Here is a 21423-nt window from a genome sequence, read left to right as displayed (position 1 = left end):
CCATTTCCACAGTTTAAATCAGCACCTCTTTAAACATTTGACGGCACCCATCTTTATCCCCAGCTCAGTGTCTCTTCTGAGCTAGACCCTAATATTCAGCTCTACTTGGATGTTTTGGCTGTTCACTCTATAAGAATTTCTGGTTTTACTTTCCAGACATCTCAAAAATATCTCCCCATTATCCCAGCCATGGCTCAAATTCTTAATTATAATATTGAAATAACCACAAATAGAGTAGTTATTTGCCTGTGGTATTTCTTCCATCTTTATCTGCCTTCGACATAGCCTTTTCCCGCAAGTGGGCCCAGCAGCATAATCTGTGGGGTCTGGGGCAAAATGAAAATACGGGGCCCCTTATTTAAAACAAATTAAAAATTTCATACATTCTTCTTTGCCTTGGTAGTTGGCTAAAGAAATAAACAGAAGAAACATAGTTTCATATGTTTATTAAACCAAGCAGGAGGCCCTTCTGTGCACAGGGCCCTATGTGACAGCATGGGATGCATGCTCATGAGGCTGGGCATGCCAGCAAGAGACCTCTCTAAAATGCAGATTCAACCTTACGACTCTCCTCCTCAAGCCTCCCTGATGGCCGGGGGGGTCATTTCAGATCAGAGATTCCTGGAATAGATCTAATTAGGATGGTAGATATTATTTTAAATAATGCCTTTTTGAGAAACTAGCTGCTTGGCTCTCTATCCTGGGAGAAGAAGGTGAAGATTCCGCAATATCAATTTTCCCAACTAAGCCAAGATTTTCCAGCATCTCCAGGACAAGTGTTCATTGCAGGCTCACCTTGATGTAGTCATAGGGGCAGGGCACCTCAGGATGGTCCTCAATGTCAAATATGTCCTCAAACTGCAGGTTGACCATGAAACCCTCCTCCAGCTCGATGGTATAGAGGCATTCAGAGCTCTTGGGGTAAGGGTTTGGGAAGTCAGGGCTGGTGATCACCCCAGTCCTTTGAGTGAAGAGGTTGTCACTGCACTCCACTGTTGGAAACATAGCAGAGAAGATGGCACATCGCAACCATGGCCACAGCAAGCCTTGCTTATCTGTTACTATATGAGTTTCCCGATGGTCCCAAGCAGTAGACAGGGAAGGTATCAGCATCTCCATTTTACAGATGGGAAAAATGAAGCTCAATGAAAGGAAATGATTTATCCAAGGTCTCATGTCTAGCAATTTACCGAGTTGAGACTCAAACACAGATTTTCTAATTGTCTGTCCAGGGCTGTTTACCCTGTGTGAAGATCCTTCTCATGAGATCCTCTGGTTTGGGGATCAGGGAGAGGGATCTGAGAGGGAAGGGTTTCGAGATGGAGTGGTCAGAGGGATGCCTGGACCTCTGTGATCCTGCCCTCCCTCCACCCAGAACTTCAGGAGATCCCTCATCTCCTATAGGCCCTTGACACACACCCTCACTTTCTAGCCCCTGTCTTTGTTTTGTTTTTCTTTATGGTGCTATTCACTGTGTTCAATTAAATGTAGCCTTAAGCTTCCTTCTTACTTATTTTATTTTATTTTATTTTATGAGTCAGGACCTTACTCCGTCACCTAGGATGGAGTGCAGTGGTGCCGTCTCGGCCGACTGCAACCTCTGCCTCCTGGACTCAAGTGATCTTCCCACCTCAGTCTCCTAAATAGCTGGGACTACAGGCACATGCCACCATACCTGGCTGCTTTTTGTAGTTTTTCTAGAGATGGGGCCTTGCTATGTTGCCTAGGCTGATCTCAAATTCCTAGACTCAAGCCATCTGCCTGCCTTGGCCTCCCAAAGTGCTGAGATTACAGGTGTGAGCCACCTTGCCTGGCCTTCTTACATATTTTAAATTCAGCCTGAAGGGTTCTGCATACATGGTGAACTGTAACCTAATTGGATTTTTAAGTAGACTGTAATCTACTCTTCTACTGTAAACTAAAAATAAAATCCTAAGCCCTCCACTGACCTAATGGGCCCCCTGAGGCAAAAGGATCTCCAGAAAAACCTTAAAACGGAATTCCTGGCCATGATGGAGTGGTAGGTTAGACACTCCTTCTATATCCCTGTTTCTCTGCAGTTTGGACACAACAAGTGACCAGCATTAATGTTAAATAGAGATCATGAGAGTGAGAAAACAGACTACTCGTGGCAATAAAATACCAAATTGTAAATGATGAAGGACCTAAGGCCATGCCAGGCAAGGGTTAAGTCATGCATCCCTGCACTGAAAGCAGAAACTACGTTCTAACGATGCTACAAAGTTTTTCTTTATCTCCAGCAGCTGAACAAGCACTGGCCTTGCAATAAGTGATATGAAAACAATTTTCAGCTCTACCAGATGCCGACTGGCTGATCCCCACCCTGTTCCACAAGCCATAACTATGGCTTTGAATGAACAAGACATCGATTTCAGTCACTTTCTCTTGATAAGAGACTTCTGACCATGGCCTGGTTCTGGCCAGTTTACAGAGGCTGCACACCTGAATGCCTCCTGTCCTGAAAAGACGTTTGGACCCTAACTGTAATACATTTATTGTGAAGTCTCCATCCCAAAATGAACATGGGTCATATGTTGCATGCATGTGTGTTCAATATGCATGTGTCAGGACCACTGTCATAAATATTCATAGCTCCTCCTGTAACCTGTTGAATATGTTTAGCCAACCTGTTCAGCATAAAGCTCCTACCTCAATCCCTCCTCCTTTTAAGTGCCTGTCTCTGGTCTTGGCTGGAAGTGGTGCTTCCCAGACTATGAGGATGGCCACCTGCTGTAAGACTTTATAAGGAATAAAATCTCCTCTCTTTTTCTAAACTTACAGATTTGAAATCTTGATTTTTAAGTTAACAGTACCAATCACGGAGTTTTGGCCAGTCACGGGTGGCCATCTGTTCAAACTATGTTCGAACAAGGCAAATACCAAGCTGTAAGTAATTTGGCTGTTTCTGTACCTGACTTCCATTTGCTGTCCATCACTTTTCTTCTACTTCCCATAAATCTTATCCAGCATGAGCAACCCTGGAGTTGGTCTGAACATATTCTGGTGGTGGTAGGGTGGGTGGAGGGGAGGATTCTCAAATTGTTCTTTGCTCAGTTAAACTCTGTTAAATTTAATTTGTCTCAAGTTTTTCTTTTAACAGCTCCTTTACTTTATGTTTATTTTCTTGCTCCCGCTGGACTACAAACTCTGTGAGTGCAGGAATTCTGCCTCGTTCCCCACTGCATTTACTGCACCCAAGAATCCACTGTCCTGGGAACCTAGACATGACTTTAGCCCTGCTAAGGAACCTTGATTTGTCACTAAGACTTTACCCTTGGGCCAGTTCATCGTAGATCTGGGATGTCAATGTTTCTACGCCCTTGTTCATTCTGCTTATTTGCAAATGAGAAAACTGTGGTTCTGAGAAAGGGGGCATGACTAACTTAAAGTTTCACAGCTATGAGCTGCAGGACAACGTGAAGGTAGAAGTCTCCTGAGTTCCGAACTGTTTTCATTTTTTACCCCAAGCATTCTCATGGGGGCGATCTTGCCCTCAAGAAAGCTAAAGTTCCTTCTTGGTGGGGAAGGTCTTACTTTTTAAATGCACAATATACAGATGGACATACAGTACATAAACAGATATATAGTATATCTGTGGTATTAAAATTTCATGGAGGAGAGAGGAACTATTAGGAAAATGATATTTTAAAAAGCTCCTGGTGACGGGTGAAAATGAAGAAAATGAGTGAGAAAGCTTGCTCTGCCCTAAGCATTCTTGGCCCTGACTGTACTCAACACATAGTAGACACTCAGTAAAAACTCAACTGAATAAAAGCAATAGAAAACATATACTCTTTAAGAAAAATCCTGTACTTGCCTGTTCTTTTGGTTTTAGATCGCTTTATACTGATGTGTTATATAGGGTTTTATTCAGAAGCAAATAGCAGCTTTTGAAGGAGGAAGAAAAAGAACTTTTGTCTCCAGACTTGCCCTCCTCCAGTGATCCCTCACCGAGCTTCCAAGTGAGATTTCAAGCATAGATGCTTATCCTGGACCACACTAATCTACTGGCTGTTCCCTGAAACATTGCAAGTTCTATCACACCTCTGATTGTTTGCAGAAGCTGTTCTCTCCACCTGGAAGGCCCTTCTTCTCCTTATTCTTTCATCTCTGTCAAGGGTCACAACTCTTGGAGGTGTTTGCCTGCACAGGTCTGATTGTGCTACGTCCATACTTCCATTATGTAAATGTAATGGAAACATTACTGTTAAAATAGAGACCATAAGACACTTCACCATTTGCTTACGTGGCCATTACCCTACTAGCCCAAGAGCTCCTCCTAGAAAGTGGCTAAACCCTTGCATTTCTCCATCCCTCCCTAAGCACGAGACTACAGCATAGTACGTATGTTGATGAGAGATGAAAACAAAGAGAGAAGGAATGGGAAGTTTTCTGGCTGTTTCTGTTTGCCTCTTTCCTCTCTGTCTTCTTCCCTTTGGACTGAGGTCTCTTTATTGTAGAGGAACTTAGGGGCTATGGAAAAAAAGAGGAAAAGGGGTTGCTGGGTAAAGCATAATTCATGACTCAAAGAGAAAGAACTGGGAAACCCCAGTTTTCCCCTAACTTGACCAGACCAATTGCCTACAATAGGATAAGACACAGCAACCTATATAGCAAAAATGCTGCCCAGAAAGAAAGATGGCCAGATAGTCTACAGCTTCTCTCCTTTGGGAACCCAAGTTTGGGTTTCCAGGCTGGGTGGACATTTCTGCATCTTCATCCACGTGGGGTCTGAGGTGCATCATTGACTTCATTTTTACTTATTTCTACTGCATATCTGTCTTTCTCTGAGCCTCATCTAAGGTTATTGAGGATGTGGCCTATAAGGGCAATGCATAGAATCATTAGTAGTCTCTACCTCGGCAGGTCCTGTTGTCTGTGTGGAGGATGTAGCCGAAGCGGCAGGAGCAGTAGTAGCCGCCAATGTAGTTGTGGCAGTAGTGGTCACAGGACAGCTCCTCATCCTCCCTCTCCTTGCACTCGTCCACATCTGTAGGGCAGGTAAAGCCTCTCCATCAATACATGCATGATGATGAAGACTATAGCCAACATTTATAGAGCACTTGATATGGGCCACTCACTATGTTGGGAGACTCATGCATTCTCTCATTTAATCCTCACGTACAGCCCAGAGGTAGCCATTATCTTCACTTTACAGACTAGGAAACTGGAACTCAGAGAGGTTAGGCAACTTACCCAAGGTCACAAAGAGCCAAGTTCAAACCCAGGCAACCTGACTTCTGGTGGGACCACTATCCTCTAACAGTCATAATAATAATAACCGTGTGTGGGATAACAACCTCATGAAGTATTGCACATTTGTTACTACGCGTTCTGTTACTATTCATTCTATGGAGGATGAAATGGAGACATGGAGGCATTAACGAACTTAGAGTCACACAGATAGTAAGTGGCAGACCCGGGATTTAAATCCAGACAAGCTGGGTACAGAGCTTGTGCTCTTAACTTCTACTTCATGCTTTCTTTCTTTCTGCCCCTAATGTGGGTCAAGCCCTGTCCTAGGCATTTGAATGTACATTTCCCCAAAAGGGATAAACAAATGGCCAATAAGCACATGAAAAGATGTTCAACACTGCTAGTCATTAAGGGAATGTAATTTAAACCACAATCAGGTACCACTACATGCCCACCAGAGTGATTAAAATTTTAAAAAATTGACAACATCCAATGTTGGTGCAGATGTGGAGCAGCCAGAACTCTCATACATTGGGGGACAGATAGAAAATGGTACATTTGCTTTGGAAAAGGTCTGGCAATGTCTCATAAAGCTAAACATATACCTATCCTCTGACCCAGCAATTCTTCTCTTATATATTTACTCAATAGAATTGAAAACATATGTTTGCAAAAAGACTTGTACAAGAAGGTTCATAAAAACTTTATTAGTGAGAGCCAAAAAATGGCTGGATCCCAAGTAGCCATCAATGAGAGAATGAGTAAACATACTTTAGTATTTTCGTACAATGGAAAATTACTCTGCCGGCAAAAGGAGCAAATTACTGATGCATGCGACACATAAATGAACTTCAAAAACATGATGCTGAGTAAAAGAATCCTCATCCCCAAAATATATTCTCTACGTGTTCATTTAAATGAAGTTTTAGAAGAGGCAAGAATTAATCTATAGCAGAAAAAAAAATGAAAACAGTTGTTTCCTCTAAGGGAAGTGGGAGCAGAGATTGACTGGGCGGGGACACAAAGGAACCCTCTGGGCTGGTGGTAAAGTTCAATGTCTTGTTAGAGGTTTGGGTTACACACAAATATAGATTTTTCAAAATTCAACAAATGTATACATGAGATATGTGTATTTCATTTTATGTCAATTTTACACAAAAAGAAAAAATACTGTGAACAAATATTGAACTCTAGCAAGATAATATGCATGCTGAATTATTTAGGAAGAAGTATACTGATGTCTGCAATTTACGTTAAAACACTTTGTGAAAGATGAATTGCTGGATGGATAGAGGATAGATGGATGGATAGATATGTGATAGAGCAAATGCAGTAAGACATTAATGGTAGAATCTACGTGGTGCATAATCTATGTGGTGCATACACAGATTTCCATCGTAAAGGAGAGGGCCCAGGCAGTTTTTATCTTGGGGGAGAGAGAGAGACCTGAGGATGAGTCGGTTCTCCAACTTACCCACAGCCATGTAGTGGGCATCAAAGCCTGTGAATCGCTCCTCATTGGAGAAATCTGACCGGAAAGTGATAGACATGAAGGAGCCAGGGGAGAGGACCACCTCCTGGCCGGGAGTCTGCTCTGTGTCTGTGGTCTCCCTGCCACAGAAGGTTGCCAGCACCTGGTCCTCAGTTTCTACCTTTGAGGTCAAAGAGAAAGGGAACAAGGTGAGCAGTTTCCCAGCTAGGCTTCTTTTCTTATCTTTAAAAGAAAAAGGAAGAGGCCACCCAAGAGTAGGTCAGTCAGCCTGAGAAACCCAAAGAAAGGAGGTTAAGGATTCTTGAGAAAAGATGCATTACAGGTTAAGTCAATGTGGACATCTGATCAGTTTCATTCATCTTATTTAGTTCCATTAGAAGTAACTTGATATTTGTCGTTCCTGTCAATAACGAAAAGGCTTATTTATTAAAAACAACTCAATATGAAAGTTTTAAAAAAGTTAGATGACCTCACAGACAGATTCTCTGTGCAACAGGAACTTACCACATTTCCAAAGAATGGAAACTGTATACACAATATAAGTCATTCATTGATATCCAAGGTGTGCCTACTGCCCAGCATGAGATGGAGGTGATGAGAGATAGTCAGACACAGTTCTGTGCACAGGACAGCAGTGTTGAGGTTGAGGAACACAGACACAGGCAGGCATTATACAGTGTGACAAGTGCTTTCATACAAGCAGAAGCACTGCATATGCACTCAAAGCAGGCAAACAATCCACATTAGAATATAAGCTACAGGAGAGGACTTTATTTTCTTTAGAGATGTGTCTTCAGTTCATGGAACAGGACCTGGCACATAGTAGTTATCCAATAAACATTTGTTTACAAGAACTAAAAGTACAAGCCCCATTCTGTGAACAGTGAGTAGCCAGGGAGTCTGTGGGGATTGTAGGAGGAGATGTACTTGGAAGGATACATGGAAAGTAAATTATGGTTGACCTTGAATGCCATTAATTCTGTGAGTAAGTGGAAGACGCTGAAAACTTTTAAGCAGGAAAGTCATGTAGTGAACATTAATGTTTAATAGGCAGTCTTAATACACAACTATTTATTGGAATCATCCAAAAGTAGTTTGAATGTGTATCTCGGTGTATACATGTTCGTGTTAAGACTTAGATGCAAAAAACATGCCTGTTTGCTAAAAGAATTCCCTTCTTTGGAAGAGCCAGAGGCTCTGAGCGAATTCAGAGATCCAGGCAAAGATCCTAAACTGGTGGCCTAAAGCTGATTTTATGTGAGACAGGAGTTTGGGAAGCTTCATATAATAGCTAGTTGGTATATTTATTTGAGTATGAATTCTTGACGTACCTACTCAATTATCTTATACCTAATCCAATTCTTATAAGTTGTATTTGTGTTTGCAACCTCTGGACTAATATTTTAGCCAAGATGCATGAAAAAAATCTCTTACCAAGAATGACTCCTGCTGCCTTTCAGAGTCATTAAAGAAAAGTTCTCAAAGGCTGCCTATCTCTAGTAGCTTCTAATGAATTCATTGTTTTGTTCATTAGCTTAGCATGTCAGAAATATCTTGACATTTGACACTTCTGTTTTGAAACTAATGGTTTATTTATTTAAAATAAGTGGGAGTTTTAAAGAAAAACAATTTGCCCTGGCAACAAAACACAACTACAATTAATCACTAACTTTGGGAATTGAAGTGTAAACAGAAGATGAGATCATGGCTTTGCTATTTATTCCTCTTCTCTGCAGATACCAGCCAAACTCACACCAGTCTTGTTACTGTAGAATGTGCCTATCTGCACACAGCTGAAATGTCACTTCCTTGAACCCCCAGCTGCTGTGTTATTTTGTCTGACTCAGTTTTCCAGATAGCCAAAGGTTTACCTAACTATAACTAAAGATTTTCTTTTCGGTGTAACACTTTTTTAAAAAGTTCTTTAAAGAAGTACCCACTTTCTCTAGTGAAACATGCTAACCCTTTCTTGGTGATCCAGGGACATTGTTATGAATGTCAGCCATTGTGATACTACATTAAAGTGATAATCTTGGGGATATGGAGTTGTGTAATGTCGCTTGACCTGCATTAAACATTGCCGGACTATAAAGCCTTGAAATTCTGAAATCTTCTTTATGTGGTGTTTTATTTCTTGTCTTTTTATCAGCCTATTCACTGTACTTTTCTGTCTGCTTATTTTTAATATGTTGTGAATTAGAAACCAGTTAAACTGCTCTTGCTAGAACTTAATAAAAAAAGGCTAAATAGATTTAGAATGAGGGCCTGGGAAAGGGATTCTTCTGTGAGTAACTGCATGAACTAGAGTATACCATCTTGGTGACCTCTGCTTTGGAGTAATATGATATATAGGATCCTGGCAGTTGGAGGTCCTGGGTCCTGTTCCTGACACTGCCATATCCTGCATTTTGGGCCATCTCCTTTCTAGCTCTCAGTTATTCACCTGTAAACACAGGGGTTTAGACTAGCTGAGCTCTAGATTCCTTTCCAATTCAGACATAGTAGTCATCATAGTCTAACAGAATTCTAACAAATCATCATAGTCATATATTATATAAACCAACCAGAAGATGGTAAGCAGGAATTTTAACACTCAGATTACTGCCTGTTGATGAACTTGAACTTGTTAATAATGACTAGTCATGCCTTGGGCATTAACAGTTCCAGCTACACAGCCTTCTTTCTGTAATTTGGTATCCCCAAGGCCTCTTGGGTTTTGCAATGACTGGGACATGAACTTTTCAATGAACCCATTGGTCATTTGGATTAGGGAGATACTACTTAGGGTCTGCGATAAATGACCTCCCTCCTTGTAACGTCTGGGCTTAAGGACCTTTTCGTAATGGCAGATAAATGGTTATCACCTGCAGAGCCACAGTATTCCAGAGAACAGGAAGCATGCCCCAGCTGAGGCCCATGGGAAAATCTGAGCCATACATCCTTTTAGAAGCAGAGAAGAGAAGGCCAGTAGCCTGGGGCCCTGGGAATTCAGCCTGTAGCTCAGAATAGAGTCCTGGAATATCAGAGCTGGGCAGGACCTTTAAGAGCTATTTCTATCTGCCTCCTTCTATAGGAAACAGAGGTCAAGAGAGGGGAAGTGACTTGCTCAAGACTGGAGAGATAACACGAACATTTTCTGATATCAGTTTTGCTTTGGGAACTATTCTGAGATGAGAGAAAAGAACCCACCAACCCAGAGAGTACATGACTAAAGACACAGACACTTGGCCAAACAATTTTCCTGGCTCAAAGGGCTCTTGAAACCTTATCTTGGGTGCATGGACTGTCTCTTAGAGAGGATGTAGCTCACTGACAGCTCCAGTCATAACTTAAACAGAGGGGTCACTGGCCCTGGTTAACATTTGCATCCTCTGCTGTGGAGTATGGAGTTCTATAAAGATCATTTACCTCTGAGTATAGGCGGATTGAGACCTAGCTTCTATTTGGACTGTCCCGTCTCAGAGGTCATCATATCAACATGATGGAGAGACCTTATCAAGTGAAGATAAAACATTCGTAATAATAGAGACCCACACGGCTGAGAATCATAAACTCTTCATTTTTCTATTTCTTCTTGTGGGCAACTGTGTCCTTATAGACTTGCTATTTAGGACACCAACATGTGGCTATATGTCCTCAATTTGTTTTCTTTGAACTCAATTCACCAAATATGTATGTACTAAGTTCCGTCTACATTTTAATGTGAAGTATGCCAAAAATTATTTATTTGTTATACGAGCTTAATAAGTAAGTTCCCTGCCTCAGGAATGTAGAAGAATAAGATAAGTACTCAAAGGTATATGTGTTGGGGTATTGTCAGGGTATGGTAAGTGCAATCAAAGATAGGCTGCCCTGGGGGTTTAAGGAATGGAAAAGATTGCATCCAGCTGAGGAGAATCAGAAAACATTTAGAAAGAAGAGAATAATCTTTGAGCTGGAGACTGAAACATGAATAGAATTTAGGCAGGTAGAAATCGTGGATGGATGGCAGGGGGTGGGTAGAGTATGTAGGGAGAGGAAATAGTGAAGGTCTGGGATATTCAAGTCTCAACTGCTTCTCCCCACTACCCATTGCCTGGTGTCAGAAAGGGGATCTGTTGAGGACAGAGAGCTGGGAAGGCAGATCTGAAAAGGAGAAGCCACGAGGCTTTGGTTTCCATGAGTTTCCTACCTCAGCAGAAACAGCACAAACCTCCTAGGCAAAACTATGGCAGGGCAGCAGGGGTTGACCAAATTTTTGTGGAAGGACAGATACTCTATGGAAGAACAGCTACTCTATGGAAGGACAGCTACTCTCACTATGTATGGCTGCTCTCTGCATGTCCATGAATTCATTACATCAGCTTAACAAATGCATTGACGGCTACCAACTGGCTCCTGAAAGCAGTGTATAGAGAAAGCAGCCCAGGAGGGATTGCTCTCCTTTTATAGATGAGGAAATTGAAGCCCAGATAATTTGAACAAATTGGGCAAGGTGACTGGTGGATCTAGTGAGTGGAGAATGAATCTTATGATTAATGAATGTAGTGAGTGATGGCTTTAGGTCCACAATTGCAACATCCTGATTCCCTAGCCAGTGCTCCTCTAAGACATTAGGCAAATAAACAAAGGCTGTCTTATAACCCAAATGCCTCATGACTTTGTTTGTCAATGTTCCCGAGCTAACTCCTGGAGCCTTTCTGAAATCTGCTCAGGGCCCTTGAGGAGCATTGCAGACCTAATTTAGGCAGACATTTAGGGAGTATGCTGGATTACCCTGTTGCCAGTTTAGTTACTCTGGGAGTTATGTTCCCCAGACTTTCTTTCCCTGTATAATTCCGGATTAGAGTTGGCCAAAAGAGGAATTTGTGCAAGCTTGAAAGGCAATAGTCATCACTCACTGAAGGTTGTTTTGTAATCACATACAGAGAAAGAAAGGTGTAGATGTGTCCAATACATCCTCACTTGCTCTCACATTCCTTTACTCTGAACCCAGCTCTTCTTTATAACTGCTAGCTCTGATGACCAACAGTGGCCCATGCCTATCACCAGATGCTTTCAGGTGAAACCACAGAGGTGGTAGCTGCTTATAGCCAACAGCTTCTCAGAGACGCCTTTCCATGAGCCTCCCCTTCATAATTGCACTTTGGCCCCTTAGGTAGAATTGACTTATCAGATTCCCTTGCAGATGCAAGTATTTCCACCCATGCCAGGGCTTTAAAAGAACTGCTTGGTGACAACCTTTTCTGTAATCCTCTAACTCCCCATTCCCAACTTTCACTTGCCCAACTCCTTCTATAATTACATGAGTTCTAATACCCATAAATATTAATTATCTCATATTACTCATAAAGACTTTGCCTTCCTGATTGAAGTCTGACTGATATAGTTATTGATACCAGAAGTAGAATGCTGCAGTAACAGAAAACTAGAATATGTGGCTCCAGTTTTGGGATCAGCTAGCAAGTAAATACTAGAAAAACAGTGAAGAGACTGCTATAGGAGTATAAAACAGACCACTTGAGTAATGCAGTGGTGAATCAATTGGCAAAACTTGTCTGCGGCAACTTAGAAGGTAGAAAAGTGTATGTAATGGGCCAGGTGTGGTGTCTCACACCTGTAATCCCAGAAATTTGGGAGGCCTAGGTGAGGGGATCACTTGAGCCCAGGAGTTCAAGACCAGCCTAGGCAACATAGCAAGACCCTGTCTCTACAAAAAGTACAAAAATTAGCCAGGTGTGGTGGTGTGGCGCGTGCCTGTAGTCCCAGCTACCCTGGAGGTTGGGGTGGGAGGATCGTTTGAGCTTGGGAGGTTGAAGATGCAGTGAGCCATGATCATGCCACTACACTCCAGCCTGGGCAACAGAGAACAGAGCGAGACCCTGTCTAAGAAAAAAAAGAAAGAAAGAAAGAAAAAGAAAACTGTATGTAATGAACTTGCATATCTGGCTAAGGAAATCTTTAGACAGGATGTTGAAAGTGTCAGTATGTTCTTCTAGTTGTGTATGGCAATGTACTTCAGGAAGAAGTAAGTCTCCAATACGTGAGCGGAACTTAGAGGAAACATAGAGCGCCCAGAACTAGCTGGGTTGGAAAACAGTCTATCCACTAGTGAAAGATTTTAAGGCTGGGTGCAGTGGCTCCCGCCTGTAATCCCAGTACTTTGGGAGGCCGAGGTGGGTGGATCACGAGGTCAGGAGTTCAAGACCAGCCTGGCCAACATGGCGAAGCCCCATCCCTACTAAAAATACAAAAATTAGCTGGGTGTAGTGGTGGGTGCCTGTAGTCCCAGCTACTCAGGAGACTGAGGCAGAAGAATTGCTTGAACCTGGGAGGAGGAGGTTGCAGTGAGCTGAGATCATGCCATTGCACTCCAGCCTGGGCAACAGAGCAAGACTCTGTCTCAAAAAAAAAAAAAAAAAAAGAAAGATTTTAAAACCAAAAATGGCTTCAGGGTAAATGTCAAATCAATGATGTGGCTGTAAGAATCATTTGTCAAGACCTAGAATATTTAAGGCAGTACCTAGTACTCCCTATCAGCCAGACCACAAGGCACCTAAGAATCTTTTTTTTTTTTTTTTTGAGACAGAGTCTCGCTCTGTCACCCAGACTGGAGTGCAGTGGCCGGATCGCAGCTCACTGCAAGCTCCGCCTCCCGGGTTCACACCATTCTCCTGCCTCAGCCTCCCAAGTAGCTGGGACTACAGGTGCCTGCCACCTTGCCTGGCTAGTTTTTTGTATTTTTTAGTAGAGACGGGGTTTCACCGGGTTAGCCAGGAGAATCTTAAGAACATCGTTCTGTAGCATCATGACATGCCCTTCAAAGTAGGAAGGTCTATTTTGAAAAGAACTGTGGATATGTTTTTTATCTAGTGGAGTGAACTATATTCTGCTACATAGGAGACCCAAAAAGATTTTAAGGGAGCTATATCAGCTTGGACTAGAAATGATTGTGGCAATTCAAAATGAAAAGAGGCTCCTGAGCTTCAGGTTTCTATGTACAGGAAGTGAGCCAAATAGACTACTCAGCTGCAAACATGGGCCATTTCTTATAGAAAGGAAAGAACGTCTCAGAAGGCAAAGCTAAGAAGCCAGAGGCAGAGTCAAGATCAGAGGCAAGAGCCACTCTCACCGCTCCCAGAGAGCAATGGACTGGGGATCCACTCTCACCACTCCCAGGAAGCAGAAGTGGGCTCTAATCAAGGAACATTCTTGGTGTCTGGAGTCAGCAACGTTTGCCTGGCTAAATTTCAGAAATACTATGGAGCAGTAATTGCTATAAGCCTCCCACTTTTTTCATTTTTCAATGGAAATTCTATTGTGGTTATCTTATTCTTCTCTCACCAAGACAAGGAGATACTGAGCATGTGGAGAGAAAATAACTTTTCTTTTGGGTTCAGAGATCTCTAAATCCAGAGGAGATATACTTCAAGAGCTATATCTTTGTTTGTCATCTGACTCTAGACCTGATTTAGATCATGAGGTCCTGGAGTTCAAGCCTGACCTGCTAATGGGATAAAACTTTGAGAGAAGGGGCAAATGTGCATTTTGCATATGCAAAGAACATGAATTGTTTTGTCCCTAGGATAGATTATAATATATTGTTTGCAAAAATTATTCACAATAATCTCTTCCATTTCTGCACACAGACAATTTTTGCAATGTAACTTCACCGCTCATTGATTGACCTAACTTGCTTTGACAATAAGTGTACAACACGTTGAAAGCAGTATACTATTTCCAAACTTAGGCCTCAAGGTTCTTTTGTTTAGGCCTTTGTTTAGGCCTTTGTTAAGGCCTCAAGCTATTAACAAAGATTCTTTGCTTAGCCAAACTTTAGTCAACTTCTGAAACATCTCCTCGGCTCATCTGTGTACTTCCTTGTAAAACTCAGTTTTAGCAAAATATTTGCTGAATCAGTGTAGCAAGAATGCCCCATCCCTGAAATCTTTTCACCCTAGAGATTGAATTGGGATCTTCATCCTCCACCATCCCCCAGGTGCTGTCTGATCATCTTGGCCTGTCATCAGCAAGAATCCTGTTAGGTCATTTTAGCTAGAACCCCCCTTACCCCTGATGTTTCCTCTTAGTAATTTAACATCCGCTGACCTCCACCCTGCTCCCTGGCTTTAAATCCCCACTTGCCCATGCTATACTCAAAATTGAACCCAATCTCTCTCCCTCACTGCAAAATCCCATTGTCGTGGTCCCTATACTTTTTGTCCTCGTCCTGAATAAAGTCTGCCTTACCACACTTTAACAAGTACAATGGAATAATTTTTTCTTTAACACTTACATATGTGGAATACTGCCCTGAGGCAACTGTGTGAAGAAGCCCTGTGAGGCCTACTGGAGAATCAGTGGCCACAGAGGGCAGAGATGAACCATCTGATTAAAATCTCTGGACCAATTCACTGGCATTCACCATTAGCCACGAGATGAGCAACTCAGGCCATCTTTGACCTTCCAGCGTCAGACATGCCTCTGAACAACTGTAGCTGCATGAATGACCTCAGGCTAATCCAGCAAAAAGACCCTCTCATTGGGCCCAGCTCAAACGCCTGACCACAGAATCATAAGCAAACAAAATGGATGTTGTTTTAGCTACTAACTATTGGAGTGGTTTATCATACAGCAATAGATAACTTTTATAGCAAGTAAGAAAGTGATTTGGGACAAAGAATAGGCTGATGTTTGTAAACTGAAATTTGGAGAATCACAATCTCATGCGTTCCTGGGGCCTCAAAAGTCACCTAGTCTAACCTATTATCTTTTTACCACACCCTTAGCGAATATCATACCACCTTTTCACTATCAGCTGCAGGGATGAGAAACTCAGCATCTTCCAAGATAGATCAGGCTATTTGGATTATCCTGGACTTTGAAAGTTATCTCTTGGCTCCATATCTGGGAATATAACCTAGGGAAAAATATTCTAAATGTGGAAAAAAGACTTCTATAAACAAAGATATTTATAGCAGTCATATAATAATAGAATATTAGAAATACTGTAAATATCCCATTCTAGAGAAATAGTTAAATTAGTATTAACTTCTAAACACAAGGCAGCCATTAATTATCACATTCATGGAGAGTTTGTAGCAATATGTAAATATTCTTAGGAGGCGATACTAAGTGAAAAAGCAGAAAAAATAGTATATATGGTATAATTATACCTATGTTGAAAGTATGCATTGAAAATAAGAAGGAGAAGGAATTAAAGTAACTCTTAGCAATGGTTAGTGGAACTATAGGTAATTTTTCTTCTTCCTCTCTTTTTACATTTAAAAAGAAACTTGAGCTCAAAGCTGCTTCTCTCTATCTTTCACCCCATGGTATAAAATCGGTTAATTCAAGTCAACAAACAAGTGGGGCACACAGGAGGAGCAACTAAACCAGCCTGGAAATGCAAGGTCATGCATCTGCTATCACCCTCCTCCCCTCGTCTTCCCTTCATCACAGAACATGGCGTGGGTACTCCTCAGCACTGTCACCCCCTCTCATTTCTCTAGCCCTTGGGTCTCAACAGAGTTGAAAAAGAGATCTTTGCTTCATAAACAATAAGGTGAAAAGTAAAATTCTGAGAAAACATCAAGAAACTCAGAATACCTAAAAGTCACATATGTCTGTGTATGGCAGGGAGGGTCTCATGTCAGGGGACAGTTTTTGTGACTGTGAAGTCCAAGGAGTGAGTAGGTAGGTGTAAGTAGATGGCTAAGGGGAGACAGGAGAGTTTCTTCGTCCAGAGTTCATGAAGACCTAAAGGAAAGGAAAGGGAGAGAGAGAGAAAAAGAGAAGAAAGATAGATCTTAGATATTTAAGAAAGGTTGCAATAAGAGCATCTCTGCCCTTTGTTGACTTCTCAAGACTGAGTCAAATTGTGAATTGTTTTCAATTTGTTAGGTTTTCTGTTTCTTTAGGATGCAACCCCTTACTTACTAGGGTACCTCATTTTTATATGATCTTCTCCAGTGATTAGATGTTGGAAAAATTACTTAAATTCTCTGTACTATAGGGTGAATTGTGTCCCCCTAGAATACATGTTGAAGTTCTAACCCCTGTTTCTCTGCATGCGACATTATATGGAAATAGGTCTTTGCAGATGTAATCAAGTTAAGATGACACTACACAGGGTTAGAGCGGACCCTAACCCAGTGACTGGTATCCTCATAAGAAGAGGGAAGTTTGGACACAGAGACACACACAGAGGGAAGACAGCCATGTGAAGATAGAGGCAGAGATTAGAGTTACGCTGCCACTAGCCAAGGAGTGCCAAAGACTGCCCGCCTACAACTGCCTATTCTAGAAAGCTAGAATAGACAAGGAAGAATTCTCCCCTGGAGCCCTCAGAGGGAGCATGGTCCTGCCGACACCTCGATCTCAGGGTTTTCACCTCCAGAACTGCGTGAGAACAAATTTCTGTGGTTAAGAAACTTAACCATTTAAACAGCCACCTAGTTTGTGATCATTGTTACAGAAGTCATAGAAAGCTAATATTCTCTGTATACAGGTCTTCTCATATGTCAAATAGTGAAAATAATGGTATTTATATCACAGAACTGTTGTAAATAGGACGGGAGTTGATATACGTAAAACACTCAGAGAAGTGCCTGGGATATGTTGAGCCCTCAGTACATCAACGAGAAAAACAGGACTGCTGAGATCCATCCACCAACCAAGATGACACGTTCTGGCTCCCAGCTAGTTGCCATGGGTCACTTCATGCATTTGGAGAACATTAAGAAGCTGAGATTGTCCCTGGATACCCTCTATTTTCTGCATTTCACTCCTTTCCTAATCTTGCTGAAGCCATCAGCAGTGGTTTCCCCTTTTGTGGGGACTCAGAACCCAAGCTGATAGAGCTGGAAGGGCACCTAGAGAGACCTCCCAGCCCAGCCTCCTCCTCTGGCAGGTGGTTTATTAGCTGCTTGGCTCTTTGCACTTTGCAAAGCCTTCCAACAGTCCTGGGGCTGGGAGACATCAAAAGGGTACTCTTAAGTTATGAAAGGCGATCAGAGCAAAGTGAGGGGTCTCTGAAGGCTTCTGTCCACAAGAAGACAGCATTAAGTCTAGGAATTTCTCTCTTTACTTTGTTGTGCTTCAAAAGATTTTTCTAGATGCATGAATCGTAGGCCAATGATTCACTGACAGCCCCGGGCTGACTCCTGCTCATTGTGAGTGCTCGGTACTCCTGAGCTCACCTTCAGGGAAAGTCCATCACTCCCAGCCACTGGGCCAGTGGTTAATGGCCCAGTCCTGCTACTTCACCAGGTAGCTTTACTTTCAGTTAAGGATCTGAGTAGAAGAAAGTTAAAGGCACCTGATACCAGATAGAAACCTGGGCCTAGAAACGAAGGAGGCATCTGGTATGTGTGTTTGCATGTGTGTGCTGCACTTCAGAAGCTCTTGAAAGCCACATAAAGTAAAAATAACTAAGCTGGCAGATCTAAGCTCAAGTTGACTCCAAATGAGAGGTTCTGGAAGTTAATGCTCCAGTTCTGGCTCAAGTCTTTCGACCATAAAAAAAAAAGAGTAATAATAATTGGCCAGGCACCGTGGCCCATGCCTGTAATCCCTGCATTTTGGAAGGCCGAGATGGGTGAATCACGAGGTCAGGAGTTCAAGACCAGCCTGGCCAACATGGTGAAACCCTGTCTCTAGTAAAAACACAAAAATTAGCCTGGCGTCCTGGCGGGTGCCTGTAATCCCAGCTACGCGGGAGGCTGAGGCTCAAGAATTGCTTGAATCCGGGAGGCAGACGTTCCGGTGAGCGGAGATCACGCCATTACACTCCAGCCTGGGTGACAGAGTGAGACTCCATCAAAAAAAAAAGTAATAAAAATAATGATGATGATAATAATTCCTCATTCTATGTGGAACTTTCCAGTTGACAGGGCACATTTACCTTCTCTATTTTATTTGCTCCTAATGGCAGTCATGTAGTGAATGCACTTCAGGGAGACAGTTCTGAGTCCAGGGAGGTGACAGGACTCCCCCAAGTCCACATAACCTACAAGTAGCAGACCTGAGACAACATCCGGATGTTCTGACAACCGGGTTTGGCTCAATAATTGGAATCGCACAGCTGATAAGCCACCTGCCAGAGCAAAGGTCAGAGCTGAAAAGATCATGAAAAGACCTCAAGTCTATACCTGTCCTTTCTTACGTGGAGAAACAGACTTATTTAAAGTCAGTCAATGGCAGAGCCAGTACCGGGCGCAGGTGCACTGCTCTTCCCAGGACGGTGTCCTTATTTGTCAATCAGGGTGAAAACCTCCTAACAGAGCTGGGTGAGCCCCTAAGCAGGTATTGTGTACATGAAAATGCTTGGCACCATAAAGAATGTGGGGGCCTGAGAAACAGCTGGTGGGGTCCAGAGAAACAGCTGGAAGGTCCTAAGAGTCCAGGAATCCCAAAGAGTCCAAGAATCCCACTGCTGCCAGGAAGCATTGCCCATTCTCGGGAGGGCTCTGGTCAGAAAAGGGCAGCATGAGCAGAGGGAGAAGAAAGAGCTGGCAGGGGAGGGGTCCTGCCAAGAGCCTGGGAAGCGGGCATCCCGCAGGTGGGAAACCAGCAGTGCCCACCGTCTCAGAGGGAGCTGGGCTGGGGGGTGGGGTGGGAGGGAAGAGTCTGGGAATTGTGTCTGGGAGGGACAGCCAGGGAGGATTGACACTCTCTTTGGCCTGAGAATGGCTCAGACTCCCCCACCTCACCCTTTCTGGAACTCCAGAGCTGAGCTCATTCATATGCAAATCCCTTCTGCAACTTGGAGGCTGGGCCCCAAACAGTTCAGGACAGGAAAATAGCCCGAGGATGGGAAACACAAAGGGTGGTTGTGTTCTTCTGCGGCAGAAGCTGCCTGTCTCCAGGTGTGTCATAGCCAGGATGCCGGTGAGGGCAGTGATGAGGCTTGTGCTGAGTGGACAGAAGGGGCCGCCTTGGGCAAGTGTCTTCCAGCAGAGTTTCAAGGATTGTGAGCCGCTGTGTTCCTGTGACACTGTCCAGGACCTTGCCCTGGCCCACACTAAACTTACATCCTCAAATCTTTGCACTGAAATCCTACAAGAGCACTGGAATAAGGACCAATTGTCACATCTCTGCCACTCATACCTCAGGGGTCACTTAAACCTCCCCAGACAGTAGGTGTGCTGGAGCCAGCAGCTCTCACCAGTTTCTAGGAGCCAACTGTCAGTTTTTTAGGGATTTTGCTCCCCTGTTGTGAAATCCAGTCATCATTAAGTTTCACAAGCTTACCATTAAATATATTCTATTAGTTCTATGAAAACTTATTACTTCCTAATTATGTGATTGTTCTGTGATCTATGCTCTGAGGGCTCTCTGTGTCTATGATATCTGCATGTTGAATGATGAGCCACTGCACGTCTCTTTTCCCCCATTCCCCGCCCCCACCCCCCAATCTGGTTGTTAGCACTCATACCCCTGTCTCCAGGCCGCAGTTTTCACAGACGTAAAAAGTGGACATTAATACTATCCTCTGAACGTCAAGTCAAATGAGATTCGGGGCATGAAAGCAGCTTGCGAAGCCTGCCATTGCCTGGCAGCATTTAGCAGGAACCCTATTTTGCAGCCTCCCATCCCGCTCTCCTTCTGTACCTCTGTCTTCATTGATGTTCCTGCCCTCCAGCCACACTGCCATCCTTGCTATTCTTCAAACACACCAGGCACTTTCCACCTGGAGGCACTGAATGTTCCCTCTGGTTGGAGTGGCCCAAGGGTAGCCCCCCCACCAAGAAAGCCACATGGCTAACCTTCTTACCTGCTTCAAGTGTTTCCTCAAATGTCACTCTCTCAATGAGCACCATATTTAAATCAGAGCCCCCATCTCGACTCATGCAGAGCCCTGCTCTATTTTATTTCTTTGCCCGTAAACTTATTACTTACTACATCATCTACTTAGGTATTACGTTTAGTGTTTACTGTCTGTGTATCCCAGTGCAATGTAAGCCTCACTTTAGAGATTTCTGTCTGTTCTAATTACTGCTGTACCCTAAGCTCTAATAAATTGTAGGCACTAGATAAATATTTGTTGAATAAATGAACACCTCTCCTTCCCTAACTTTTCCCTTTATAAGCATATCAAAGTAAATTCAGGCACTGCTCTTCACCAAGGTGTTTTGAAGAGCAGCATGTAATACACTCAAGCACAGAGATGTGCACCCCATGTACACCCACACCTGGGACATTCCCAGCTCACACTCACCCACATTCTCTGCCTCAGCACTGGGCGCTTCCTTTTGTTTTCCATCACCCTGTAGCCTGTGCTGTTTGCACTTTCGGCATGAAATGAGCTTTCATCACACTTCCCTGATGCAAGCTCATTTTCCTTTTCTAATTCTTCTGAGTCAGCTAGAATTGCTGTTTGGGACCCTGTGTCTCTGGAGTGGGAGAATTCCACTGGAGACTACAATTGAAATTCATGAGAAATGTTTACCCATTTCTCATTTCCTTCTGGGGCCAAGGCCTCCTGTCCACTCCCAGAGACTGAGCAGAGTTACTGCAGTAGGTGAAGTGAGTTCAGCCGGAAGGTCGAGGGCATGTTCTAAGTAAACACAGAGCATTGCACAGAAATTAGGAGCTTAGGGGTCAGAAGAGTCCCCCTTGGGAGCGACTTACCTCTCAATTACACAGCAGGATGCAGACTGACCCAATGTGGCCTGAGGGAAGGGGCATTGGACTGGGAGTCACAGACCATCAGAACCAGAAAGGTTTGGAGA

At 43.2% G+C, this 21423-nt stretch overlaps 2 protein-coding genes across 8 annotated transcripts in view; one reads left to right on the top strand and one right to left on the bottom strand.

The window, feature by feature from the left end:
• LOC105470889 (MBL associated serine protease 1) overlaps positions 1–21423 on the bottom strand; it is a 72826-nt gene that overhangs the window by 36280 nt on the left and 15123 nt on the right. For 6 of the 7 annotated variants that reach the window (XR_011619547.1, XM_011723173.3, XM_011723174.3 and 3 more), the window contains 3 exons: positions 6692–6869; positions 4880–5011; positions 796–992 (listed from right to left, as the gene is read on the bottom strand). Coding sequence is in view for 6 of the 7 variants with exons in the window: in XM_011723173.3 (XP_011721475.1) it covers positions 796–992; positions 4880–5011; positions 6692–6869 (507 nt within the window). In the remaining variant the exon portion in view is untranslated. Of the gene's footprint in view, positions 1–795; positions 993–4879; positions 5012–6691; positions 6870–16297; positions 16448–21423 lie in introns of all 7 variants that reach the window. The other variant, XM_024789454.2, reaches the window with a different exon arrangement.
• The window catches only part of LOC105470888 (receptor transporter protein 1), a 142642-nt gene that overhangs the window by 115614 nt on the left and 5605 nt on the right, over positions 1–21423 (top strand). The window lies entirely within an intron of this gene.

This window comes from Macaca nemestrina, chromosome 2 (genome assembly GCF_043159975.1).
Source record: "Macaca nemestrina isolate mMacNem1 chromosome 2, mMacNem.hap1, whole genome shotgun sequence".
Classification (NCBI taxonomy): domain Eukaryota; kingdom Metazoa; phylum Chordata; class Mammalia; order Primates; family Cercopithecidae; genus Macaca; species Macaca nemestrina.
This window is presented reverse-complemented; position numbering and strand designations above follow the sequence as displayed.